At 44.8% G+C, this 26,046-nt stretch overlaps 2 protein-coding genes and 1 long non-coding RNA gene across 13 annotated transcripts in view; 2 read left to right on the top strand and 1 right to left on the bottom strand.

Annotated features, from left to right (window-relative positions):
- Positions 1-103: 103 nt before the first annotated feature.
- LOC310697130 lies at positions 104-19,434 on the bottom strand. Of its 2 annotated transcripts, XR_014520939.1 has the most exons (6): positions 19,063-19,434; positions 17,164-17,274; positions 16,426-16,468; positions 14,988-15,107; positions 11,943-12,002; positions 104-2,451 (listed from the first exon to the last, which is right to left on the bottom strand). It is a non-coding gene; the product is annotated as an uncharacterized lncRNA (long non-coding RNA). The 2 variants fall into 2 exon arrangements; XR_014520938.1 differs by lacking the exon at positions 16,426-16,468 and having other exon boundaries at positions 19,071-19,434.
- Positions 5,187-15,529, top strand: AICDA (activation induced cytidine deaminase). Its single transcript, XM_083483456.1, has 4 exons — positions 5,187-6,585; positions 11,867-12,014; positions 13,945-14,215; positions 14,682-15,529. The coding sequence occupies exons 1-4, from the start codon at positions 6,578-6,580 to the stop codon at positions 14,816-14,818; spliced, it is 564 nt and encodes a 187-aa protein (XP_083339582.1). The 5' UTR covers positions 5,187-6,577; the 3' UTR covers positions 14,819-15,529.
- PHC1 (polyhomeotic homolog 1) overlaps positions 18,970-26,046 on the top strand; it is a 28,313-nt gene continuing 21,236 nt past the window's right edge. For 6 of the 10 annotated variants that reach the window (XM_083483303.1, XM_083483307.1, XM_083483306.1 and 3 more), the window contains exon 1: positions 19,505-19,839. The gene's annotated coding sequence lies outside the window, so the exon portion shown is untranslated. Of the gene's footprint in view, positions 19,079-19,496; positions 19,840-26,046 lie in introns of those variants that run through there. The other 4 variants (XM_083483309.1, XM_083483311.1, XM_083483312.1 and 1 more) reach the window with 3 other exon arrangements.

The raw sequence follows: 26,046 nt of genomic DNA on the forward strand, positions 1-26,046 counted from the left end.
AAGCTGTACTCCGGCTCCCTCGGCCAATAAAGTGAGATGAGCGCTGCAACCCCAGAGTCAGCCACGACTGGACCTAATGGTCAGGGGTCCCTTTACCTTTACTTTAGCTCTGTTATGGATTGCTGGGACCTATACCTGACACATTACCCTGTTCCTCCCAGTTTTTGTCCTTTGGTTGGGACAAGCACTTGCAAAGTATTTAGCAGATTGGAGTGTTTTTTCTTGCCTCCAGAGTGTTCTAATCTGCTCTTAATGGCCGCAGATAGAGGAGAGTGTTGCTAATTCCACCCAAAATCTCAGTGGCTTGGATCAAGACTGTCGATCAACACCACCCCTGCCACACTCTCTGTGTTCTGAAACCAGCATTTTTTTGTCTTGCACAGGGTTTATGCAGCAAAGTAAGCCTACGATCTTAAGGGGTTTCTGCCCTGATTGTGTGCCACAAGATAGCAGATCTGATCCATCCTAGGGTACAATAATCCACTGAGTTGTTCTCCTGCACAAGCCTCACCTAAATAATTGAGAACTGTAGAAGAGTTCTATAGTGTTAAATTCCAAAGGAGGAGATGTATGAGATCCATACAGAACTGCTTTACACCAAGTCAGATTTGGGGCCAGTCTACACTAAAGAGTTATTCCTGCTGCTTGAGATCCTTCATTTGTAATTGTCAGTGATAGGACTTAGGACCAGGGACCTTTGTTATGCAACAATGTGTACCTCTGATTTATGCCCTCCTACATGGGAATCTAAAAATCACGCTGCTCTGCTTGCAAGTGAATGATTCTTCATTGAATCTTGATTGTTTCCCCTGCATTTCTCTTACACCAAATAGTGATGCAGCAATCTGCATCTGGGGCAGCACATGGTTTTAGCCATCTGCTGGTAAAGATGAACAGGACAATTGCTGCTGCAGACAGCATCCTGCCCAAACCACATCCTCCTCACCACCTGTGCAGCAAGAACGTGTGACCTTCGGCTGCTCCCGCTCGGCCAGCCTCTGTGGGTGAACCTCATCAAATGGCCCAACACGCTTATAGTGACTAATAAACACCACAATTTGAAAACACAAATCTCTGTGCTTGGGAGGGCTGAGAGGAAAGGAAGTGACTAGGGAGGCGGGGCAGCCCCCCTACATTTTTTTCTATCCCCCCTAATTTCCCCCACAAACAAATCAACAGGAAAATATTTGTTTTAAAGATCCTTTAGTCATGCATGCATTCTCAGAGACTGAGCAAGCCGTTATTCACCTGCAGCTTCTTCCAAGAAGCAGGAGAGGGAGGGAGAAAGCAAAAGCTGTTGGGAGCCCGCTAAGTCTCACCAATGGCAACTTGAGCTCAGGGCTCAGGTTAACCCTTTCATGCATGCCAGTCAGTAATTTCATATTACAATAGAAGTATCCAAGAATGGGAATCTTGCCCCACTCTTAGCAACACAGTGCACCTACACACTCTCTTTCCCACTCTCTTTCTCCCTACTGAGCTATTCCTTGTTGATCAGAACAGGAAAGGAGCTCATTTCGCAGCTCAACAGCTCTTGGGTCACTTTAAACCAGTCAGGGCTTACCCTGCTCTGAAGTGGAGACTTCCTCAATGCACAGTGGTAATGATGGCGGTAAGCCTTGGGCAGCGCTGACCCTACTACTTGGCAAAGTGAGGGAGCTGCCTCAGGTGGCAAATGCTGAAGGGTTGCAGGAAATGTTGGCGGACAGAGCTGTGTGTATCAGATGCTCTGCCTTACAAAAGCTTGCATGCAGCCTTCTGGTGTGATGGAGGATGCTGCCGAATCACCAGTGTTGAAGAAGGATCCAGCAGTTTCTGGTACGCGAAACTGGGAGGGGTCTCATCTTGTCCTTTGCTTCAGGCAGCAAAATGTTTTGGGCCAGCTCTGGCCTTGGGTAATGGCCCTTGGTATGAAAAACGGTCCCTTTTTGCAAGTGTTGTAAACAGGCTAAATTGAGTGGTGGGAACAGACTGAGATGTACCATGACTGCAACAGGAGGATTCTGAAGCAGGTGATGAAAGGAAAGTGGGGATTGAACTATGTGTGGATTGAACTACCAAACACAAAATACCTCTAGCGTTCCAGTGGCTCATGCACAGAAATGTATGGATGTCGCTTTCAAGAACACAAAGGAAATGTGGAGGAAATAAGACCCCTGCTTTTGTAAAGGGCTTTGCACCAAATTTTATACATAGTCATACTAATGTATATTTTGTATCTCTGCCTGTTGCAGAGAGCACATTGCCCACCCCATCCTTTTGATTGCAAATTGTTTTAACTGATTTTAATGTATTTTTTTCTAAATACTTTTGGACTGGCTGGCTTGCTTGTTTTTATTCTGCTGGTGGTTTTGCCATGTCATTGTTTTAATTTGGGACATTATATACTTTCTCCTTCCTTTTCTTGGCAGTTGCAGGATTTGCTTTGGAGCCAAAACAGTGGGACTATAGCTTTGAAAACGCAAAAGGGGGAAAGTATAGATTTAGACTAGAGTACACAAAGTGATAATTAGCCCACAAAGCAGAGGTTGCTACTACAGTTTCAGCTTTACATTTAGCAAGCGGAGAAAGTTCAGCAGTGAGGTTTTCACTTTAGGGGAAAAGGAAGTGGCTAAAGATTTTTTTTTATTTAAACCAACTGAAGCTGTCAGCGCGTAATTCAAATTGTGATTTCTGAGCAAGTAGGTGAGTGGAAAATAAACAGTTATTTATAACTTACAAGCAGATCACACCACTTCCTGTTGATTAAACAGACAATCTGTCCCCCCAAGTGCTTTGGCTGAAATGTATTTCTGTTCTGTGATTGTTCAAATGCAAGCTTACCTAATGCAGCCCTGGTTCACACATGCATGTATATCACTTGATTTCTCTACATTTGATTAGCAACCATGTGTTTGTGTGAACAGGCTTAATTGTCAAGCCCTGCATCTGAAAAAACATAAAGAAGTTATACATGAGGTATTCATACATTTAAGTTGTCCCTTGATGTTGCAGTTATCACATCCAAACGTGTGTCAATCAGTGGCAAAGTCAATCAATGGGCTCAAGATCATTTTGCTTGCCATTTTTTGCAGCTTCTCCAGTTCTCCAGTATCATTTTTGAGATGTGTATTAGGGATGATATTCTTCAGGAACATCATCGTAAAAGCTTCAGTATCTAGGACCAAACAGCTGTGGTGAAGGGGTTAGGAGAGCCAGTGTGCTTTGTTAGCAAGTATGACGTACAAACTAATCTGATGTCACATCGTGTGTGCTTTTGAAAAAACAAATAAATTGATGCAAAGGTCCTTATAGTTAAAGCTATGGTTTTCCCAGTAGTGATGTATGGAAGTGAGAGCTGGACCATAAAGAAGGCTGATCGCCGAAGAATTGATGCTTTTGAATTATGGTGCTGGGAGAGACTCTTGAGAGTCCCGTGGACTGCAAGAAGATCAAACCTATCCATTCTGAAGGAAATCAGCCCTGAGTGCTCACTGGAAGGACAGATCCTGAAGCTGAGGCTCCAATACTTTGGCCACCTCATGAGAAGAGAAGACTCCCTGGAAAAGACCCTGATGTAGGGAAAGATGGAGGGCACAATGAGAAGGGGATGACAGAGGACAAGATGGTGGGACAATGTTCTCGAAGCTACCAGCATGAGTTTGACCAAACTGCGGGAGGCAGTGGAAGACAGGAGTGCCTGGCGTGCCCTGGTCCATGGGGTCACGAAGGGTCGGACACGACTAAACGACTAAACAACAACAACATTTTTTTTGTCTTTCTCCACAGTTCCAGAAGAGGCTGTTGGCTCAGAGTTGCTAGATGTCACATAGAATCATATAACACTAGAGTTGGAAGGGATCCCAAGGATCATTTAGTCCAACCCCCTGCAATGCAGGAATCTAAACAAAAGCATCCACAGCAGGCATGTGAGTTAGGGTGCCACAGTAGCTAGGAGGCTGAGCCGACAACCAAGAAGTCCCTCTGCAGGAATCTGCCAGGCAACTTTGAGCAAGCCTCTATCCCTTCTGCAATGTGACATTTCATTACACTTACCTATATGATAGGACTGTTATGAGGGCCCTTATTTCATGTGTATGAAGTTCTTTGAGCCCTCAAGACTATGTTTTTGTTGTGAAGATTATACAGTAATGCACAGTTAATGTGCAGAATAACTGGCTGTTGTGCACATTCGCCAGGCTTTGTGGAGACTGTGCACATAATCTGTTTGCATTTGTGCACAACGCCAGGCCAATATCATCTCTAGCAGGCCTGGGAAATGTGCTTATCCTGACTGTGTTTTGTATATTCTCAGGGCACTACTCAAGCCTCTGCTCAGTATGCATAGTCTCCATGGATCATGGCCTTGCTTTCTATCTCCAGTTCAGAAGTGTGCCATCTGAGCCCCCTCCCTTACCCCTGCCACCATCCCAGCTGCTGCTGGCCAGCTGCCTCATCCTACAGTTGTCCTGACCACCAGGTACCTCCCCACTGATCAGTTGAGCTTTGGGAAGAAGAGGTGTTGTTGTTTAGTCATTTAGTCATGTCCAACTCTTCGTGACCCCATGGACCAGAGCACGCCAGGCACTTCTGTCTTCCACTGCCTCCCGCAGTTTGGTCAAACTCATGCTGGTAGCTTCGAGAACACTATCCATCCATCTCGTCCTCTGTCCCCTTCTCCTTGTGCCCTCCATCTTTCCCAACATCAGGGTCTTTTCCAGGGAGTCTTCTCTTCTCATGAGGTGGCCAAAGTACTGGAGCCTCAGCTTCAGGATCTGTCCTTCCAGTGAGCACCCAGGGCTGATTTCCTTCAGAATGGATAGGTTTGATCTTCTTGCAGTCCATGGGACTCTCAAGAGTCTCCTCCAGCACCATAATTCAAAAGCATCAATTCTTCGGCAATCAGCATTCTTTATGGTCCAGCTTTAAGAAGAGGTAGGGCTCCAGTTAAAGATCAGCTTTTCCTTGCTGCAGTCCAGACTCCTTTGCACCAATCCCAGCTGTTCCCAGTGCCGTAGCATGGGTGCGGCAGAGGGGCACAAAATCCTGAAGAGGTGCAACGAGGCCCGGGCCTTTGGAGCAGGGGCGCTTCCTCCTTCTCCTCATGGCCGGCAAAAGGATGCCTGCGTGCGCCACATCCCCCCGCCCCGGCTGGCCGAGAGGGAGGGTGCCGCTGCCCACTGAGGAGGGAAAGAGGAAGAGGAAGGCAGGAAAGCACTGCCGGAGCAATGTGCGTTGCACAGAGTGCCTCACTGCAAGGCCAGGAGGGCAAAGCGACACAGCGGCGCTCCTGGCATCGCTTTTCTATACCTTTTCTCTGCTCCCAGGTTGGGGCTAATTTGCAAGAAGAGACTCCCTTGATTTGATGCTGGCTGGTGAAGGGACCGACAGCTGCCCAGTCCACAACATTTGCCCTGCCCTCAGGCACTGGCAACCCATGCTACACCACTGGCTGTTCCTTAGGCAGCTGAGCAGCACGGGGTGGAGTCACAAGGAGAGAAAGAGAAAAAGGTAAAGGTAAAGGACCCCTGGACCCCTTAAGTCCAGCCTGCATAGCATTCATTGAAGTACAGTGGTACCTCGGGTTAAGAACTTAATTCGTTCTGGAGGTCTGTTCTTAACCTGAAACTGTTCTTAACCTGAGGTACCACTTGAGCTAATGGGGCCTCCCGCTGCCGCCGCGCGATTTCTGTTCTCATCCCGAAACAAAGTTCTTAACCCCAGGTACTATTTCTGGGTTAGCGGAGTCTGTAACCTGACGCGTCTGTAACCCGAGGTACCACTGTATAGCCCCTTTGCTAGAAAACCAACGGAGGAACTTGAGCGCTTGGGCACAAGAGAGCATTATGGAAAAATTGACTCACAATTTGAGACTGGCAAGAGGCACGAAGCACAAAGGTGAGGGAGAACGGTGGTGCCTTGTTTCCTTTGCACGTTCTCCAGAAAACCAAAGGCCAGTTCCAAGGGGCAATACCAATTTGTGGCTCACTTAATAGGAACAAGGAATCAAACAATTGTAGACTTGGAAGGGACCCCAGGGGTCATCCAGTCCAGCCCCCTGCAACGCAGGAATCACAACTAAAGCATCCATTACGTGCTTTATAGATGTATACTGTTATTGGTTGCAGTGTATGTGTGGGAATACAGGTTTTCACAATGTATTTTTTTTGGGGGGGGTCTCCAAGGAAATTTAAAGTACAAAAAAGGAAAAGAAAACCAGCTGAGCCCTGGGGCAACTGAAAGCAAAACCTAGGTGCACCAATTTCTTTTTTTTTTTTTTGCTGGAACCAGTAACTATTTTTCTTACCTGCCTACATTTTAATGTGATAATTGACAGATATATTTCTAAGGAGGGAGGAGGCTGAAGAAACTGGAGCCAATCAGAACCAAGCATCTTTTTTAGAATGGGGGCCCACAACTCCAGTGAACTGTGTAACTCCACCCCAGACAAAATGACTCCTAAGGGGAGTCGAGGGTGTTGGGAACACCCACCCAACGACACTTCTCATTTCTGTACCTCAGTCATAAGGCTATTCAGACGCACAGCGTAGCAGCTTGGTGACTCAAAGCGACTTCCCACATCAGCCCCAGCGCAGTCATGGACAGGTAAATGGGCAGCTTTTGCCCCAGTGCATAATTGCTACATCACTGAATTCATTGAGTATGAACTTGCTCTGTGTTTTATTCTCTTTTCCCCATCTGACTCAGCTCTCCAGATGGCTTCTTCCCATATCTCTCACTTACCAATATTCTGATGCTGTTGACTCTCTCTCTCTCTCTCTCTCTTGCTCACACACGTTTTATCATTATTGTTTTCTACCATGTCCCCAGTAATTTTTCTCTTCTTTCTCTCTCTCTTTTTGCGCATGGTTTGCTAAGACAATTTCCCCCCTTTCATTCAGTTTGTTCTATACACTCTTGAAAATAAGGGATATCATTATTATTTCTTCTTCTTGACTTTCATGTCTGTAGTATATAATAACATAATCAAAAGAAACAGACACCTGCCCCAAGAAGCTTACAATCAACAATGATGGGTGCAACAGAGGGGAGGGCAATGAGTTTAGCAGAGAACAATTATATACAGTTTCACATACTTAGGTTTTGGTTATACTGCCTTTTTGGGCAATTAAAATAATTAGACAAGTGGGGTGAGATTTCTGTGTAACTCAAAAGCTTATGTTTTCCTGCATCAAAAAGTGTTGCTCCAATAAAGATTTCCAATACTTTGCATGTATGGGTGCTAACAGAACACCTGTCTAGCCTATAGATGAATGGATCTAATTGCAAATTTTCTGAATCTGCACTCATTCACATTAGCAAAGAGAAAGCATTATAATTAACAAATGCATCTTTTATTTTGGGATTAGCAAGAAAGCAGCTTTCTATAGATGAATGCATCTAATTGCAGTTTCCAGATGTGAATGACTCATATCTATTTGTCTATTTATCATAATATCTTTGTCTCAGTTTTTGTCTCACAATGGAGCTCCCTTTCAGCTGATAAAAATTAAAAACATAATATATCATTTAAAAAGAAAAATGATTTTTCAAACGAATTCAATACTAAGACCTGATAGGTCTTAAATTATAGGTCTTCCAGTCTTTCTTGTGAGTGTGCACTTCTCCTTAGATGTACAATTCAGAATTTCAGAATATGTAATATTTATATTATTCATAAAACACTCCTCCGTCACAGAGGATCATAACGTGTATCGAGTTGTATTGTAGCATAACTTATATTAACTTGTACTGAGTACCTCCTTCTCTGTTTCATTTCTTTAAATCAGATGCAAGTGCGTTAGCTACTTTAGGAGTATGTCCGCAGCAACCACAAAAAGTCTCTCATTTTGTGCCATCTGCTGCTGAAAATAGTGTGAGATACTATTTGAGTTTTCACCTCACTCTGCGATCTGCCTCTAGTTTCTCAGCTCCCTCTCCCTCTTACCTCGGTATTACACCAGCAAAGGGTTGAACATTTCCCTGGGTTAATCTGGGCAAATGGGAAAGCTAATAACTCATTAAAGAATTAGAAGACTTTATGAGATTCAGCTGGACAAAAATGTCTCATGGCATGCCTTTCCCTACCCTTCTTGGGAGTAGTTTGTGAACTCCCATTTCCAGAAGAGTGGCACATGACAGCCAAATATAAGCCCTTTCAAGTCCCCATGTATTATAGTAAGTGACTAATACGCATGTGCTTAAGTCTCACCCCTTGGATTCAGACGGGTGTGAAAGTGCTTATTAACCTTGGCTGCCACATGTCCCTGGTTTCTGCTCTGGAAATCATAGGTTGCAATCTACTTCTATTGAGCCAGTGGGGTGCTGTGGCAAGAGCATTGTTTGGGAATTGAAGTCCATGTTCAAATCTTTTCTTGGCAATGAGATTCACAGGGTGCACTTGGGCAGTTGATTATTTCTTCATCCTAACCTACCGTATTTATCACTCCAGAAGATGCACATGACCATAAGACGCACCTAGTCTTTAGAGGGGGAATGCAAGAAAAAAAAATTCTTTAAAGGGAGCGCTGAGCAGAGCCTGTATGCATCCCAGGCTCTGCTCAGCGCTCCCGTTCACGAGCTGCGTGGAGCGTGTGTGCAGTGCTTGCAGGCTTTTCCCCAGAGAGGGAGAAGGGCAGCCTGTCACTGATGGGTTGCCCTTCTCCCTCCTTGGGGAAAAGCCCTCCGCGCGGCCCTTTAAAGGGAGCTTTTCCGGGAGGTGGGGGAAGGGACTGACGGGCTGCCCTCTGTCCCTTCCCTCACCTCCCAGAAAAGCACCCAAGAGCCGCACACTCTTTAAAGAGCCACGTGGAGCGTGTGTGAGACTCTTGGGGGCTTTTCCTCGAGGAGGGAGAAGGGACTGATGGGCTGCCCTTCTTCCTCCTCGGGGAAAAGCCCCCAAGAGCCGCACACAGGCTGCACGCGGCTCTTTAAAGGGAGCGCTGAACAGAGCCTCCCGCCTGCATTCGCTCCATAAGATGCACACACATTTCCCCTTACTTTTTAGGAGGGAAAAAGTGCATCTTATGGAGTGAAAAATACGGTACTTCACAGGGCTGCCGTGATGCAAAAAAGGCTGGTGCTGATAAGACAGGATTCTAGTTGTAAGGAACTCTCACCTCCCAAAGCCAGTCCCATTTTAACATGCAATCCGCTTTTGAACTGCTACACCAGGATTGGCTTTTCACATATAGCTATTTCTTGTTCTGGGACCAGATGTTTTTCAATGGGACACTAGGACTTGGAAGCAGTCCAAGTTCTTCTGCATGCTACCCGACTGAGAGATCCAAATTGTTTTTAGGATGTGCACATACATAATGGGTCGACAAACGTAATGGGGGTGCACGTATTGAAAAAAGAAACTGCACTCAGCAATTTTTCTTATTCTTAAGTGGGAGTTTGCTTTTCCTCTCTGCTGTGCACAATGCATTTGCCACATGTTCAGCTATCCGCTTTCCACCTCTCCCCCCACCCCATGCTACAGGGGGACTCTCAGCCATTTTTATTTGTAAAGTACTTCACGCACATTTATTCAATTAAATGTACATTTGCCAGTACTTTAAAATGTTGGAAATCTGCCTAGGGAAGGGGAATGAAGGTTGGTTCATTTGATCATACAAACTGCAGCTTATCTGTGCTATGCACAGCCAATCTCTGTTGCAAATACACAGAAATTACATCTTAAAGAGAAAATTGTATGTTTTTTTGGGGGGGGAAGGTGTGTGCTTTGACAATGGGGCCCACTATTCAAATGTTGCACATTATTATGCACCCTTAGAGTGCATACAACTAAGAATTACTCAGAAGAGGAGTCTGTCAAAGGAATCCACCCCCCCCCCTGCGTTTCTGCATGGGCAAATGTTCTTCACATGCCTTCTGGTGCAAAGAAACAAGCCCAGAACAGTGACTCATACAGAAACACAACAGGAAGCCCCTTCTTAGGGTAGATATTTTCTTCTTTGCATCAGAAGTGACTAGATGATTCAATCACACTTGATGTAGCAAGCTTGATGTGCCTGAATCTAATGAAGGTTGTTTGGAAGAAGGCAAGGCCAGAATTAAAGTACATAGAGGTCTCCTCTATGGGAAGCTGCTTTGGTTTCACAAGGATGTTTCATCAGTGAATGAGTTTCTCATGGCACACTAGCTGTTATGTCAGAGCACTCTAGTTGCTTTAGCCTGGAGCAGAGGCTCAAGAAGGAAAGTGATGGCACCAGTGGAAGTCTGGATGAGCCCTGGAAATGGACAGAGCTGAGATGGATGGAGGGATGCAAAGAGGAGCTTGCTGCAAGGGAATGGTTCTAAGCTGTGTAAATGGATGGGGAGAAAATGGGACAAGAGAAGCTGAAATGGACAGAGAAAAGAGGAGAGGGGGAGGTATGCAATTCTGAAATATTTCAAAGTCCCTCCAACTTTTGATTTGAGCCCCATCCACTATGGGCCTGTGGCACCTGGCAGATTATTCCCAAGAAAATGTGGCCCATGGCAAAAAATAAAGGTTACCCACTCCTGGCCTATAACCTGCTGGAAATTACAACTGCAGCAAATAATGGATATAAATTAGCACAGCAAATAATGGATATAAATTAGTACAGGTCCCTCAGCCTGAAGCGAGATGAGTGCCGCACCCCATAGTCGCCTTTGACTGGATGTAACCATCTAGGGGTCCTTTACCTTTTACCTTACCTTACCCAGTTCCAGTAGTGGAAGCCAACACTTCTGCTAGGGCAACAGGGCTTCCCTCACAACTGCCCCCCGCAAAAAACCTCTGGAGTGTTGGGAAACCCCTCAGAACAATGCATGGGCCTGGGGACACAAGAAGAGGGGAGGTCTTCAGAACATTCTCCTTAGTATGACGTTGACTCTTACCCATAGAACTGAAACCATCTGAAAGCACCTATAATCTCCTGCTTCATGGGCTTACGAAGTTGCCAATATGGCCCAGGTTGCTTGCCATGCTACAGTAAAAACTAGTTTGCTTTGAAGGTGAAGCCTCTCTGTTGGCATCGGGTCATTATATTGTGCTTGTATGAGCACTCGAACTTATAAAGCCTGTGTTTCAAAGTCCACCCCCAGATCATCCATGCATGGAAACTAAAGTAGCTGGCTGAGCCCATACTGAGAGTGCAGAGAAAGGAGGTGATGGTGCGCTGGGATTATTTTTAACCCATTCGCTTCTGTTTTGCATTGCCTTTGGGGGAGTGAATGTTTCGCTTTGGTGAACACAGTTCTTCACACTCCTACTCTGTACTTTGCACACTTGCTCCCACCCTGCTTTAGAGACATTATACAGTATAAAAAGAAGCCTGTGGCAGACACAATGGTATTTTATGTATTCTTATTCTTAAACTTAGTGGGGAATGATGGTGATAATAGCCTTTCACCCTTAGTCTACCCGAGAAGCTCAGCATGCAAAGAGGTTTCAGCATGGGTTTCACAAGCCACTCTTGAGTTCCTATACTAATAATCTAGGAATTTTTACCACTTGGTAAAAAGTGCCTGTGCAACTTTTCCAAAGCACATGAACCTGACCTTTGAAGAGTTTGTATGTAAACCACTGGTAACTTAACAAATGTGTGGTCTTTTTCCTATGCTGGGAGAACTGGGAAACCTTGGGAGGAACTTTTTAAAGGGCACACATTAAGGTTTTACAGCCTATATTACCACGCTTTACATTGCTTCAAATTTTGTGACTTTAAATCTCTGCTGGGGTTCTCTCACCAAAGGGTTCTCTGCCCCAAACTTGAATCCTGGCACCCAGGAATTCTCATTTCTATATATTTTTCCTGAACCAATGGACTCCACTAAAGTTGCTCTCTGTTCAGATCACAGCTGTCCCCATTCATACTTGAATACATGCGACTTCAACATCTGCTTCCCTTGGCAGTGTCCTTCTGAAACAAAAGAAATTCCTCTACAACTTCAAGAACTTGCGCTGGGCCAAAGGCCGTCACGAAACATACCTTTGCTATGTGGTCAAACGGCGGAATAGTGCAACATCCTGCTCCCTGGACTTTGGATATCTGCGCAATAAGGTACAAAACACGAGTGAAGCTCACATCCATTAATACATCCTTCTGCACCAATGAGCAATGGAATGCTCAGCATCTTATCCATAATTTTAGCAATCCATTTCACTCTCAGATTAGATCCTAGTGGGGCAATTGCCATTTCTGCATATTCCCACACTGGTTCAGTACTGCTGCATTTGGAGAGATCATATTGGATGGCCTGACAATATGATTGCTTCCTATGCCAATGTTGCCCAGCCTTCAAGAGGAGTGATTGTGGAATTAGCAGTAACCATGTTGTGGTATCTCAGTTCCAACATTACTAGAGTGACATAGGAACTGATGACACGGAAACAGCAACGGCACCACTAGTGGAATACAAGATCTATAGCTAAGCCCCTCAGAAATCCATACAGCATTCTATTTGAACCAACGTATGGATTTGCCCCCGCCTAAGAGCAAGCACCTCCACTACCCATTCCTCCATTTCCCCTCCAATCATCCCTATACCTTCTAATGGCCAGATAATACAAATAGCAGAACCAAATGGAAAAACTTTACTTATGCACTTTGAGACAGATCTTGAGAGCGGCTTGCTTGCATGCTCCCCACAACCACCCAGTGGCGTAGCGTGGGGGCTGCAGGGGGGCCAGCCGCACCGGGCACAACATCTGGGGGGCGCGCGCGCTCGCACTCTCAGCTCTCTGCCCCTACCTGGCTCACTCACTCTCTCTCACTGCAGTGCTGGCTGTGCGAATCCGATCCGAGCCGCTGGGTCGTCGCCCACTGTGGAGGGGGGGGTGCCAGGCGTGCGGTGCGGAGAGAGAGCGAGGGACTATCTGGGGGAGGGACAGTGCAGCGGCCGCCCAGCGCAGAGCACGGGAGAGAACCACACCAGACCAGCCCAGGCAGCAGCAAGAAGAAGCCGGCAGCAGCGGCAGGTTAGGGGTTAGGGGGCGCAAATTACTTGCCTTGCCCCGGGTTAGGGGGCGCAAATTACTTGCCTTGCCCCGGGTGCTGACAACCCACGCTACGCCACTGAAACCACCCTCCCTTCACATTGTAATCTGGGTCCTTTAGAAGTGCCTGCATGTAAAATAAAGACTTGAGGCTGGAGCACAAGCAGGGTGGAGCTTGCATACTGATCCCCACTGGCTCCCCATGTGTTCATCTTACACACATACAGAACATCTGACAAGGCAGCCCTGTTTAGGGAAGTTTTAATGCTTGATATTTTATCACTTTGTGATGATGATGATGATGCTGGGAGCCGCCCAGAGTGGCAGAAACCCAGCCAGATGGGTGGGGTATAAATAAATTATTATTATTATTATTATTATTATTATTTATTATACAGTGGTACCTTGGTTTTTGAATGTCTGTTGATGAACATTTCAGTTTTCGAATGCTGTAAACCCGGAAGTAAATGCTTCGGTTTTCAAACACGCCTCGGAAGTCGAACATGCCACGTGGCTTCTGCATGCAATCAATCTATGTTCAGTTAATCTCAGGAGCTCTCTTGCAACCAATTTGTTTTTGTGACTGTCTGCGCCTCGGTTTTTGAATGTTTCAGAACTCAAATGGTCTTCCGGAACGCATTACGCTCGAAAACCGAGGTACCACTATATGCGTAAAGCTCATCTAATCTTCTCTTTGATGTGCTTTTTACTTGTGCACTTTTGAGTTTCTGGGCAGGGTTTCTGGAAGGTATCATTCTAATGCACTGGCAAAATGGTATCCCTGAGGGAAAATGTTTGATTCTGCAAACTAGTCCAAGCACTTACTTGTAGACTAACCAACTCAGTCCTGGAAACAGGGAACCTTCAGTAATGTCTTATGTTCCCCCACACCTTCACTTCTTGTGCCTCAGCACAAATGCTTTGTTTGACTATTCATTGTTTATCGGTATTATCTTGGTCCTGCCCCCCCCCATCCTTCTGTGTTGCTACTTCAGTCGGGTTGCCACGTTGAAGTTCTCTTCCTGCGTTACATCGCTACCTGGGACCTGGACCCAAGGCACTGCTATCGGATCACTTGGTTCACCTCATGGAGTCCGTGCTATGACTGCGCCCGGCATGTGGCCGACTTCTTGTATGCCTACCCTAACCTAACCCTGCGCATCTTTGCTGCCCGCCTGTACTTCTGTGAGGAACGGAATGCCGAACCTGAGGGGCTGCGTCGCCTCCACCGGGCAGGAGCTCAGATTGCCATCATGACCTTCAAAGGTGAAACAGGGTGGAGGGATGGGTTTAGGTAAAGGTCAAGGTAAAGGGACCCCTGACCATTAGGTCCAGTCATGGCCGACTCTGGGGTTGCGGTGCTCATCTCGCTTTATTGGCTGAGGGAGCTGGTGTACAGCTTCCCGGTCATGTGGCCAGCATGACTAAGCCGCTACCAGCGAATCAGAGCAGCGCATGGAAATGCCGTTTACCTTACCTACCTATTTATCTATCTACCTGCACTTTGGCATGTTTTCGAACTGCTAGACTGGCAGAAGCAGAGACCGAGCAATGGGAGCTCACCCTCTCGCAGGGATTCGAACCGCCAACCTTCTGATCGGCAAGCCCTAGGCTCTGTGGTTTAGACCACAGTGCCACCCGCATCCCATTAGGGGTGGGTTTAGGAGGTGGCATAAGATCTGGAGGGGAAGTTGAGCAATGGGAAATGAACACCACGTCTCTTTTTTGTCAGATTACTTTTACTGCTGGAACACCTTTGTAGAGAACCGCAAGAAGACCTTCAAAGCTTGGGAAGGGCTTCATGAAAATTCTGTGCGTCTAACCAGAAGGCTCCGCCGTATCCTTTTGGTGAGAAGTATTTCCCTCTGAATGAGCTTTTCTACCCCTTTTCTTGTACCTCTTCCCCTCCTTCCTTGCTCCCCTTGTTTTTCTCATCTGCCATTCTCTGCTTCCTTTAACTTGATTTTTCAGGATCACTAGCCTCCATCTTTTTTCTGCCCTTATCTTTTCTTCATTACTCATCAGCTTTACCTCTAACCTTTTGTTCTCCTTCTTCTTGTGCCTCCTGCAAACCTGACCATTCTCTTCTTTCTTTCACAGCCACTTTATGAGGTTGATGACTTGCGAGATGCCTTCCGAATCCTTGGACTCTGAAATGCTAAGGGGAGGGGAAATGGCATTTCAGCAACATTCCAGGAAGAATAGTCTTGAAATATTCAACTCCATGTCCCAGTTTTCCCTTCTCTGCTTTTCATGAACACCTGCATCCTGAGAAAATGTCGGAATAAATGAGGAAGACATTCTGAGGCTACCTTCACGTGCACACTGGGGCTCTGCTCTGTTCTTTGTTGGGAGAAGCCAGAGACAGGCTTTCCAAGCCACAAGACCCTATTGATCGTTGCTTTTACTGGGGACAGCTAGACAAATGAACATCTTACAGAGATGGCACTTAGAGCTCGAGAGGCTGTAGCCCAACCACTTAGCAACTTCATCAATTTGGAGTTCAAAACCTTAGACCCAGCTTAAATTGTTGAAATGTTCAGCATCTATAGAAAGCACTGACGTCATTTGGAACAAAAGGATAAAAGATGAACCATAATGCCTCATACTCAGCAGCACACAGAACCTGTTAAGCATCTTGCCACACATGTTTTCAGCAGACACACACACTGGCACAGAATGGACTTGGAAACTATGATGCGGTCATTATACCCCACAAGCACTGTGTTGATATGCGATCAATTCATTATGAGGATAAGTGATATGTAAATATATTTAGTATTTAACAATATTTGATCAATTGCCTGCTATGGTATTACTATTTAAGAATTGATTTTGCTTATCTGTAGTTTAAAGAAGATCGATTCTTCTTTTCCCCCCAAGAGCTCTTCAGTATCTCATTACTGAAGAAAGTCCAGAATCTTGGCAACTGTGACATTTATTTGCTAAGCATTAATTCCTTTCAATGTAGCAGAGTAGCATGCTTATTCATGGATGTAAATAAAGACATTTTTATGTACACACACCAGCCTTTTTTTGCTATGGTAATTGTGTAAGAAAACAGGACAAGAGTTAAAATATTGGAACAAAATCTAGACCTTAGGAGAGAGCAGTCTTTAGCTCCTGGAAAGGGTGTTTCAGGAGCTGTTGGATTCTATGCATCTCCCTCTCCACACAGGTCCACCACCAGAGATGCTTCAGTGTGGCAGTGAAGCTATTTTGAGGACAGAAACATGGTCTGTGGTGGTGGCCAAAAAGGGTGTTCCAAAAAGTAAAAAGGGGTGGGGGAGAGGTTATCGATGAAGTGACAGCTGGTGACTTCGGGACCTGCTGGTGGCTGCTTTGGGGCCAAGAAGTCTTGCTCTTCCCTTGAAGCAGTAGTCACCTAAGCACTGAAGTTGTATAAATGCTTTTAAATGTTTTTGTCAACAGCATGAATGAGAGGTAACTTAATCTGTTATACTATAAGCACCTACCTGTAAGCACCTACTTCTCAATAGATCCGTATGTAGGATTGCACTGTGAGATAGATGAAAACACACATATCAAAAGCAAACCACCAGAATAAAGTTTACCCTCTCCTTCAACTTGAGTCTCTCATTTCTATATGTTGCAAAAAAGAATAAAAGTCACTTATGGAACCTTAAAGACTACTAATTTTCAGAATCTTAGATTAACATATGACTTCCACATGCCTTTCCATAAGGATGAAGGAAGACCTTATAATACTGCAATCCTACAAAAGCCTCAATGAATCCAGTAGGGCGACAGCAGGCAGGAAAAATGTATTTAGTCATTGATTTTGTAGAAGATATATTTGACACACACCCCCCCCCTTGAAATAGATCCTATTGATCCATTGGCAAGTATCCAGTTTCTTCCCTCCCACACATTGGTTGGGGTCAATACATCTGAATCCTAACCCATCTCTTCCCCTGTACTATTATTTGCCAAGTTTTTATATGCAACAACAAATGCCTCATAATATCCTTTTACAGCTGTCTGCAAATGTTGAGATATGCCATCCTGCCGACAAGGCTACAGAAATATAAAATTGGTGGCTATATAAATTCTATTAATATTAAATCTAAAGCAATACAGCAGCAGCACTGAGCAGCTAAAAATGAACAGAAATGGGTACATAACAAGCAGAAATTTAGCGTAATGTGAACTCTCCCACAACAAGAGTAAGACTACAATCCTATACACATTACCTGAGAGTAAGCCTCCTTGAACATAGGACTTCGCTGAGTAAGCATGCATTGGACTGGGCTATTGGGAATTTGACCTGATCAATTTTTCCTGAAGGCACAAGAGCTGTGATTCTGGGGGAGGGGGAGAAAAGAGAGAGGCAAAGGAGAAGCCAAATGAATTAAGACTTCATTACTAGGAACTCTCCAACATAAGCCAGAATTCATTCATTCCTGCCAAACGCGGAGAGGGCACTCAAACCATAACCCTCCAACAGATGGCAGTGCATTTGATTTGATCTAAACAGAGGGCCATCCCAAACACAAAATACAAAAGTATTTATTAGAGAAAGTGACTCGCACTGTATCTCACTCATCAACTACAAAAAGATAAGCAGAAAATTAAGATCCAAACACCTGCGTAAATAAAAATGTTTTTTACCTGGTGCCTAAAGCCAGATAGTGATTGCACCAGGCATGCCTCCCCCTGGGGACAGCATTCCATAAATGGGGAGCCAACACTGAAAAGGTCTCTTTCCGTGCCACTATCCTCTACACCTCCCCTGGAGGCAGTGTGTGGAGCAGGGCCTCGGGTGAAAAATGCAGAGGCCCCATTTGTTGTGTTTGGTTTGATGCTGCATTTTTAAAAAAATGCCTCATTTTCTACTGATTATTTTTATGTGCACCACCTAGAAATGCAAAGAATTAAAGAGCACAGAAATGCTGTAAATAGAAAGCAACAGTAAATAGGTGTCCAACTATGGACATAGTAAGCTCCTACAAAGTTTACAGCAAACTAGGGCAATTTCTTAAAGAAATGGGAGTACCTGATCACCTCATCTATCTCCTGAGAAATCTCTGTGGGACAAGAAGCTACAGTTAGAACTGGATATGGATATGGAACTGGATATGGATATGGAACAACTGATTGGTTCTGTCGCCGGAAACCCCCCCCCCCAACTCACAGACACGTGTTACACAAGCACCACACTCACACACGCACACATCTCCCCCCCCCGACCCTGGAGATTGGGAATTGGGAAAGGAGTACGACAAGGCTGTATATTGTCTCCCTGCTTATTTAACTTATATGCAGAATTCATCATGCGAATCCCAAGCCGGAATTAAAATTGCCGGAAGAAATATCAACAGCCTCAGATATGCAGATGACACAACCTTGATGGCAGAAAGTGAGGAGGAATTAAAGAACCTTTTAATGAGGGTGAAAGAGGAGAGTGCAAAATATGGTCTGAAGCTCAACATCAAAAGAACTAAGATCATGGCCACTGGGCCCATCACCTCCTGGCAAATAGAAGGGGAAGAAATGGAGGCAGTGAGAGATTTTACTTTCTTGGGCTCCAAGATCACTGCAGATGGTGAGAGCAGCCATGAAATTAAAAGACGCCTGCTTCTTGGGAGAAAAGCAATGACAAACCTAGACAGCATCTTAAAAAGCAGAGACATCACCTTGCCAACAAAGGTCTGTATAGTTAAAGCCATGGTTTTCCCAGTAGGGATGTATGGAAGTGAGAGCTGGACCATAAAGAAGGCTGATCGTCAAAGAATTGATGCTTTTGAATTATGGTGCTGGAGACTCTTGAGTCCCATGGACTGCAAGAAGATCAAACCTCTCCATTCTTAAGGAAACCAGCCCCGAGTGCTCACTGGAAGGACAGATCCTGAAGCTGAGGCTCCAATACTTTGGCCACCTCATGAGAAGAGAAGACTCCCTGGAAAATGTTGGGAAACATGGAGGGCACAAGGAGAAGGGGATGACAGAGGACGAGATGGTGGGACAATGTTCTCGAAGCTACGAACATGAGTTTGACCAAACTGCGGGAGGCAGTGGAAGATACGAGTGCCTGGTGTGCTCTGGTACATGGGGTCATGAAGAGTTGGACATGACTAAACAACACGATTTACACACACACCGGTCCAGGTAAGGCTGCGCCAGTCTTATTATTATTATTTATTTAAATCACGGACTATTTCGAGCGCCGCGCAACAGGCCAAAAGGTTCAACTTTCCCCCTCGAGCTTCACCGGCTGAATTCCTGCCTGCGTGCGCCTGGCGTGAACCCTGGAAGGGAATCGCGACCAATGTATCGGCCTCGAGTCCGCGGTGCTCCGCTAGTTGCGGCGGGATCTACCGCTCGCCGGGCCGAGCTAAGACGAGCCGCACCTGCCCAGGTGGCAAAGTACTGTTACTACCAGAGGGCCGGCTCGGCCCCCTAAAGTAGGCGAGGGCGGGGCTCGCTAGGCCCCTCTAGGCCCTATTTCCCGTCCCCATGGCAACCGCAAAACCTGCGCGGGGCGGAGTCGGAGGCCGGGCGGTCACGTGGCCCGGAAAAGCGCCTCTCCGGCGCCCCCTCTGGCAGGAAGTGGAGAGGCTGAGGGAGAGAGAGAGAGAGGAGGGGGAGCCCAGCAGCCAAAGAAATTAAATTCCTCGGAGGCGGCGGCGTCTTCGCGTCTGGGAGGGCGCAGAGCGGCGCTAGTCCTCAGGGAGGCCGGCCCACCCGCGGAGGGGGGCGCGGTTCCTCAGCCCGCCGGCCCCTCCCCCCGCTCCCCGCTGGTCCCCGGCTCCGCCCCTGCTCCGCCTCCCCGCCTCCCGTCAAGGCAGGGGGCCCACTTGGCCCTCCGCCGGCCCCTCATGAGGCGCAGCCGCCCTCGGGGCACGTACCGGGCCTAGGCGGAACCGAAGGTAAGCGAGCGCCGGCGGCCCCCGGTTGTTCCCGCTGCTGCGGCCAGCGCCGCCCGCCCCGCTCCACGCCCCCTTCGCCAGCAGCCGCTTCCCGTTATTAGCTCGTTATCGGGCCTCCCCGGAGCCGCCTTTCCGAGGCCGCTTCGCCCCGCTCCCCCCCCCCATCACCTCCCGTGCTCTTCCTTCCAAAACACCCCACAGGGCTGATTCACACGTTACGGCGACCTGTGGACCTGGGTTGTGGTGTCTGGGCTGTGCATGTTCTGCAGGCAAGCTACAGGTAACCCCGGTACCTGTGTCGGCAAACACGTGTTTGCCCTGGTCCTGCTCTAGGCTGTGGAGCGTCTTCAGGGTTTTTTTAGTCTTTTGCAAAAGAAAAAAGAGGCTTTTATCTCTAGAGTGCTTTCGTCTTGCTCTGTGGTCTCCCATCATTACTTTGTCTTTCACATGGTTTGCTGCTTCTGCTGTTGGTTTATTATTACTTATTTATCATTGCTTTTTAAATTTGTATAGCGCCCTTACCCGTAGATATCAGGATTGTTTGGAACATAAAAAATACAATATAAAAAACAATGCTTCCACCGTGCTTCCTCTGCATGCAAGAGGCTTTGATAATAATACTTAATATTTAGGGTTTCCTTCATGCCCCACCCCCGCCTTTTGTAATAGGAGGACAATAATATGGACCTGCCTCGCATTTTGTGAGATTATGTGTGTTAAACAGTTTGAGCACTTGATAAATGCATTAAATAATGGGTTTCTAAACACTAAGTGTTTGGAAACTTATTCAGAGTAAGGGCTGCAGTCCCTTCTGGGCATTTTTAAAATAAGACATGAACAAAACAATCTCAGCATGTCCTTTGTACACAGATATATACAGTAAAATGCATCAGCGTTATCTTAATAGTCTCTCCATGGGTCTCTATCTGCTGATGGCAGTCTCGTTTAGTAGACTGATAAGTTAACATGCATAATGAAGCAACGCCAGTCTGTATTGAAGTTCTCTTGTCTGATTATTTCCTATTTGTAAGTTTTTTGGCCAAGACTATTTGCTGTACATTTACAGATAGGTAGCCGTGTTGGTCTGCCATAGTCAAAATAAAAAAATTCCTTCCAGTAGCACCTTAAAGACCAACTAAGTTAGTTCAGATACATATCTGAAGAAGTGTGCATGCACACGAAAGCTCATACCAAGAACTAACTTAGTTGGTCTTTAAGGTGCTACTGGAAGGAATTTTTTTTATGCTGTACATTTGTATACCATTTGGCTACAGTCTTCTAGGACCCACATGCCAGTGGTGGGTAGGGGCAGCGGCAAAAGTGGGTGGAGTAGTTAATGTATTTTTTCTACACTAGGCTTGTTTCTACACACATTTGTGTATCTCTCTTTATCCTCAATTCAGGGGAATGAGACATAATCAGAGTTCAAAAACATCCAAGGAGGGTGTGTGGCCTGGAGGAGAGTCCTGAGGGCCAGATAGGGATGCATTGAGGGCTGTACTTGACCCCCAGGCTTTACTATATGCTTTTATATGGTAACTGTTTACAGTGGGTAAATGTAACTTAGAAATATTTGATGTTTATGCACAAACATGGAGTGGATTTGCACCAGGAGCTGCTGCTATTTGGGAAGAGTTGCACAGGACTGATTAATCCATTAATCAGGGTGCTATGATCACATCAGCTTTAAAGCAGCCCTTGCGCAGCATATTTCACATGTGGAAAGGTCTTCAGTAACATTAACAACAGCTGTGAAAAGTGGACGACTAGTATTTATTATTATATGTTAAGGCTGGAAGAACAGTGCCTTGTGGAGACCACTTAGTACATGCCTGGTTGAGGCAAGAAACAGGGCTGATACTCGTAGCAACTCCTTACACCAAATCTTACGTGAGTAAATTACATTGTTTGTTTCAAATGCTGGCCAGGAGGGAGCTGGTTATCATGGCAGCTTATATGGCCTTTTCCCACTCACATTTTCATTCCCATTTGGCTTGTAATCCTTTGAGTGGGGGGTCAGGTGAACCATGAGAGCTGACCACAAAGTTTGTAAGAAGTCTCCAAAGCGATCTGCTCATATGATTTAACTCAAGCCCAGGGATAAGCAGGGCTTTTACCTAGATTCAAGTGGAATATGTTTAATCCAGGACATCTGGGAATCAATCAACTAACAGTCCCTTCTGTAGAAGGGACAGAAGTAAACAATGAGCAACCTAAAACATCAGAAGCTTATGCTTGTGGTTATTTGTGACTAAATGCTGCTTTTTTCTATGCAGATGAAGGAATGTATATAGACAACATATAATAGTGTGCAAACTAAATGAGTAATGAGTTTTTTGTGGCAATACATAGTGGGAAGCACTCTTCATTGAAATATGTATAATTAGGATAAAACAGATGATGTGTGGTTTCTTTGCTTGCAACAGTATAGCTGCTTTTAAAACAAAAATATTTGGAAGTTTTCTCTGGTGATGGAAAATGGTTGGGCAGAGCAGTCTTGATGTTTGAAGATTAGGAGAATTCTAGAAGGGCAATCATTATTGTTTCTCTCTGGTGAGAAGTCAGTGATAGAAATACTTCCTATGTCAGATGGGATTGGCTTGTGAGAGGACCAGCTGTGGCCATCTTAGTGTCTTCAGTTTGAGAGTTGATTTTCAAATTTGAAACTTAGATCAGATTTTCATTTTACTCCAAAGTATGCTCCTTTTTTATAGTGGGAAATGCCTGGCACTGCCCAGGAATTTGAATAAATCTCAAGATATTTTTAAGTGGATAGTGCATTTTTTTTAGGTTTTAGGACTGTGCATGTTGTTGTTGTTTAGTCATTTAGTCGTGTCCGACACTTTGTGACCCCATGGACCAGAGCACGCCAGGCAACCCTGTCTTCCACTGCCTCCCACAGTTTGGTCAAACTCATGCTGGTAGCTTCGAGAACACTATCCAACCATCTCGTCTTCTGTCGTCCCCTTCCCCATGGGGACAAAGACAACAGGACTGTGCATACACACACACACTAACCCAGGGGTCTGCATGACCCCGAATCAATTTCTCTCTCTCCGTGAACTAAAGTTTAATTAGGGTTAATTTGACGTACCATATTGATTAAAAACTGCCTCTAGTGTCCAAATGTAGATGAAGATCAGTTTGTCCACCTCAGGCCCTTTCATGCCAGGTTAGGCGCAGGTTATAACCATCGTGACAGATTTGACAAAGACCTGCCAAATAGTTTCAAAATTGCTGTAGTTTGGACCCTTCATGCCTTAAAATGTGCGATCAAACAAAAATAATGCTTGGGCCCACAATGTTGATTCAGAATGGTGGCCAGCAGTCCAGCGTTGATGAAAACTAATACCCTCACCTTGGGAAACCTGGTGCCGAGTTTGACAGCAATATAACAAGAAGCATCCAAACCCACAGAGAACAGAAGGAAAAACAAACCACTTTCCCCAAAATATGCTAGATCAAGGTAGAATTTAGCGCACAGATCTTTTGTGTCCCTGTAGCAAGATCTACTATCTAGTGTGCCCTTTTATATTTCCTTTCACTATGAAAAATTCACCCTGTCCTAAGTTGTAAAAAATGCAGGCTTAGCAAATATATTTCCAAAAATAAATAATGTAAGTAAATATGTTATAGTGCCTTTCAATCAATTGATTCAAGGCACAGGTGTGCTAAAGTGTCTTAGTTTTTCTGCTGTATACCAGTATAAGACAAAATGTGTTGATTTTAACAGTATGAAAACTGGCATTGATAATCTACCTTGTGTATTGCAATACTCTGGCCAACTTTCAGAAACGGGCACTGAAAAGTGACTGTGTTACAGTAATTAATTATTTTTGCATTGAGGTAAGAGGGTTACACACTCAATGATGTTAGTGGCCTTCCAAACATATCTTCAGACAACATTTTGGGAATGTTGTTTTTGCTGCTTTGGTGAAAATGTATTTATTCCTAAGAATGATGTTTGGAAGTTCCTATTTTCAATCAATGGGACATTTACTTGATGCCAATTTTGCAGAGCTGCATTTGTTGAGCTTTCTTCCCGAGAGATAAAATATAGGTGGCAGCAGCAGCAAAAATCCATCCTGTAAGCCTCATAGGGTATGCCTGCTGCTGGTATGTGTTTATGTGTAGGGAATGTAATATACAGTACCAGAAAATCATCTGTCTTTACCTTCCTGTAAAATGTATTAAATGTTTTCCATATGCTTAACTCTCTGACCGTACTATCTGTATTATGACTTCAGTTATAATCTTCCTTACATGATCTATTCTGCATTTAGAGATTTCTCTAATGGGTTCCCTTGATCTCAGTTTGTGACAGTAGCTAATGTTCCAGGATTGTCATAAGCTATCCTATACAATCATGGGAAAAAGGAAGTACATACTCTTTGATTTCTGTGGTTTTACATATGAGGTCTTAAAATTTGGTAAATACAACCTCAGATGAATAGCAGCACATGACATACTACACAGTGTCATGATTTATTTAGCAGAAATAAAGCCAAAGTGGAAAAGCTGTGTGTGAAAAACTAAGTACACCTCATGAACCACCTTCAGCAGAAATAAGTCATCATTTTCTGTATGACTTCATCAGTTGAAATTTACTTTATTATGGTCACAGACCAGCATAAGCAGAGCATCTAAATAAATAGTATAACAGTAAGAGTCTAAGCAAATAATTATTAAATAATTGGGAGCAAGAACCAAACATAGCTTAAACCTTATACATAGAATACTTAATTAAGCATAAATAAAGGATGAAAAAAAACTGATGAGAAAATTTTAAAAAGACCAGTTAAAACAACTATGTAGGGTGGGGCTTCAAAAGAGTGGATCTAACAATATGGGCCTTCAATTTAGGACTGAATTGTATCATAGACCATCCTTCAACGAATATCTGTCATGGCAACGCAAAATCTGGTGACTGAATATGTAATTTCTGGGCTTTTGTCCTGTAGTAACAGGGAGATCTTGTGTTGTTTTGAATGCCCAGGGAACTTATATAAGATGGGTTGGATAAACCTGGTTCGAATGTCTGTGTAATACTGGAAATGAAGAAGGGCATGCTCTGTTGTTTCATGCTGCCCAGACAACGTCAAGAGATCTAGAGCAGGGGTCAGCAAACTTACCAGGCCTCGGGCTAGTGTCTCCAGTGCCGATCGTGCGGCGGGCAGCACGTGCCCATATGCGTGCGCACATGCTATTTCTGGCGCACTTCTGGGTCGGAGGAGCACCGGAAATAGCTTGTGCACATGTGCACGGACCTCCTCTGACCCAGATGTGCACTGGAAATAGTGCATGTGCACAAGCTATTTCTGGTGCTCTTCCGACCTGGAAGTGGGCAGCCGTGCAGCGCAGCGCCGGTAAGAGCGGGGGGGGGGGGCCGCGCGGATAAACAAGTCCCTTATCCGGCCCATGGCCCTTAGTTTGTGGACCTCTGATCTAGAGTCTGGTAGCCCAACTGAAACGGGAAAGCCCCAGGGGCAGATTTAATACCCGTAGAGGCTATAAAAATAATTTAGACTTCATCAGTCTCTTACATCCTTGTGGAAGAATTTTGGTCCACTCTTTTTTTACAAGTTTGCTTCAGTCCATTGAAGTTTGCTCTCTTAAGATCCCTCCATCAGAGGATGTAAAATGTAAAACAAGTACCTGTATGTACAGATCACCCTGCTGGTTCAGTGGAGGATCCTGGTGAAATACTGGATCCTTGAGCCACTGATGGCTTGCTGGCAGGGTGGATAAAAATCAATGATTTAAAAAAAAAAATAAATAAATCAGATTTCTAAAAATTTAAATGGGATTTAAAAAATTTTTTAATTGATTATTTTGATTTAAATTGGATTTTTAAAATAAAATGCTTTTGGAGGGAAAAATATTTCTAAAGATAGTTTTCTATTTAAGTTACAAAGGCTATAATCAGGAAATAAGGATTTGTTTTAAGTTCTTCATGTGTGCTGAAACTCAGTCTAAGTTGGTTGTTTTTTAAAAAAAGTTTAACCACTTCAGTTAACAAACATGGATACATATACTATAATGTTCAAATTGTTATTAAGGAAAGGATTATTTTTCTTCTTCCAATAATGTACAGTGGAAAAGTTGTCCAAATATAAACAGTTAACTTATTAAGCCTCACAATAATTTCATAATTATCTGTCTATGTATTTCTAATAGTATAACCAAATCTGTAATTTTTGATATAAC

Source organism: Podarcis liolepis (genome assembly GCF_965112155.1).
Source record: "Podarcis liolepis genome assembly, chromosome: 17".
In the NCBI taxonomy this organism is placed as follows: domain Eukaryota; kingdom Metazoa; phylum Chordata; class Lepidosauria; order Squamata; family Lacertidae; genus Podarcis; species Podarcis liolepis.

Bases quoted from the DNA above. Each gene is read 5' to 3' on its own strand.
- AICDA (XM_083483456.1), top strand. The intron at 12,015-13,944 runs GTACAAAACACG...TTGCTACTTCAG, and splicing joins TTGGATATCTGCGCAATAAG to TCGGGTTGCCACGTTGAAGT. The intron at 14,216-14,681 runs GTGAAACAGGGT...CTTTTTTGTCAG, and splicing joins TGCCATCATGACCTTCAAAG to ATTACTTTTACTGCTGGAAC.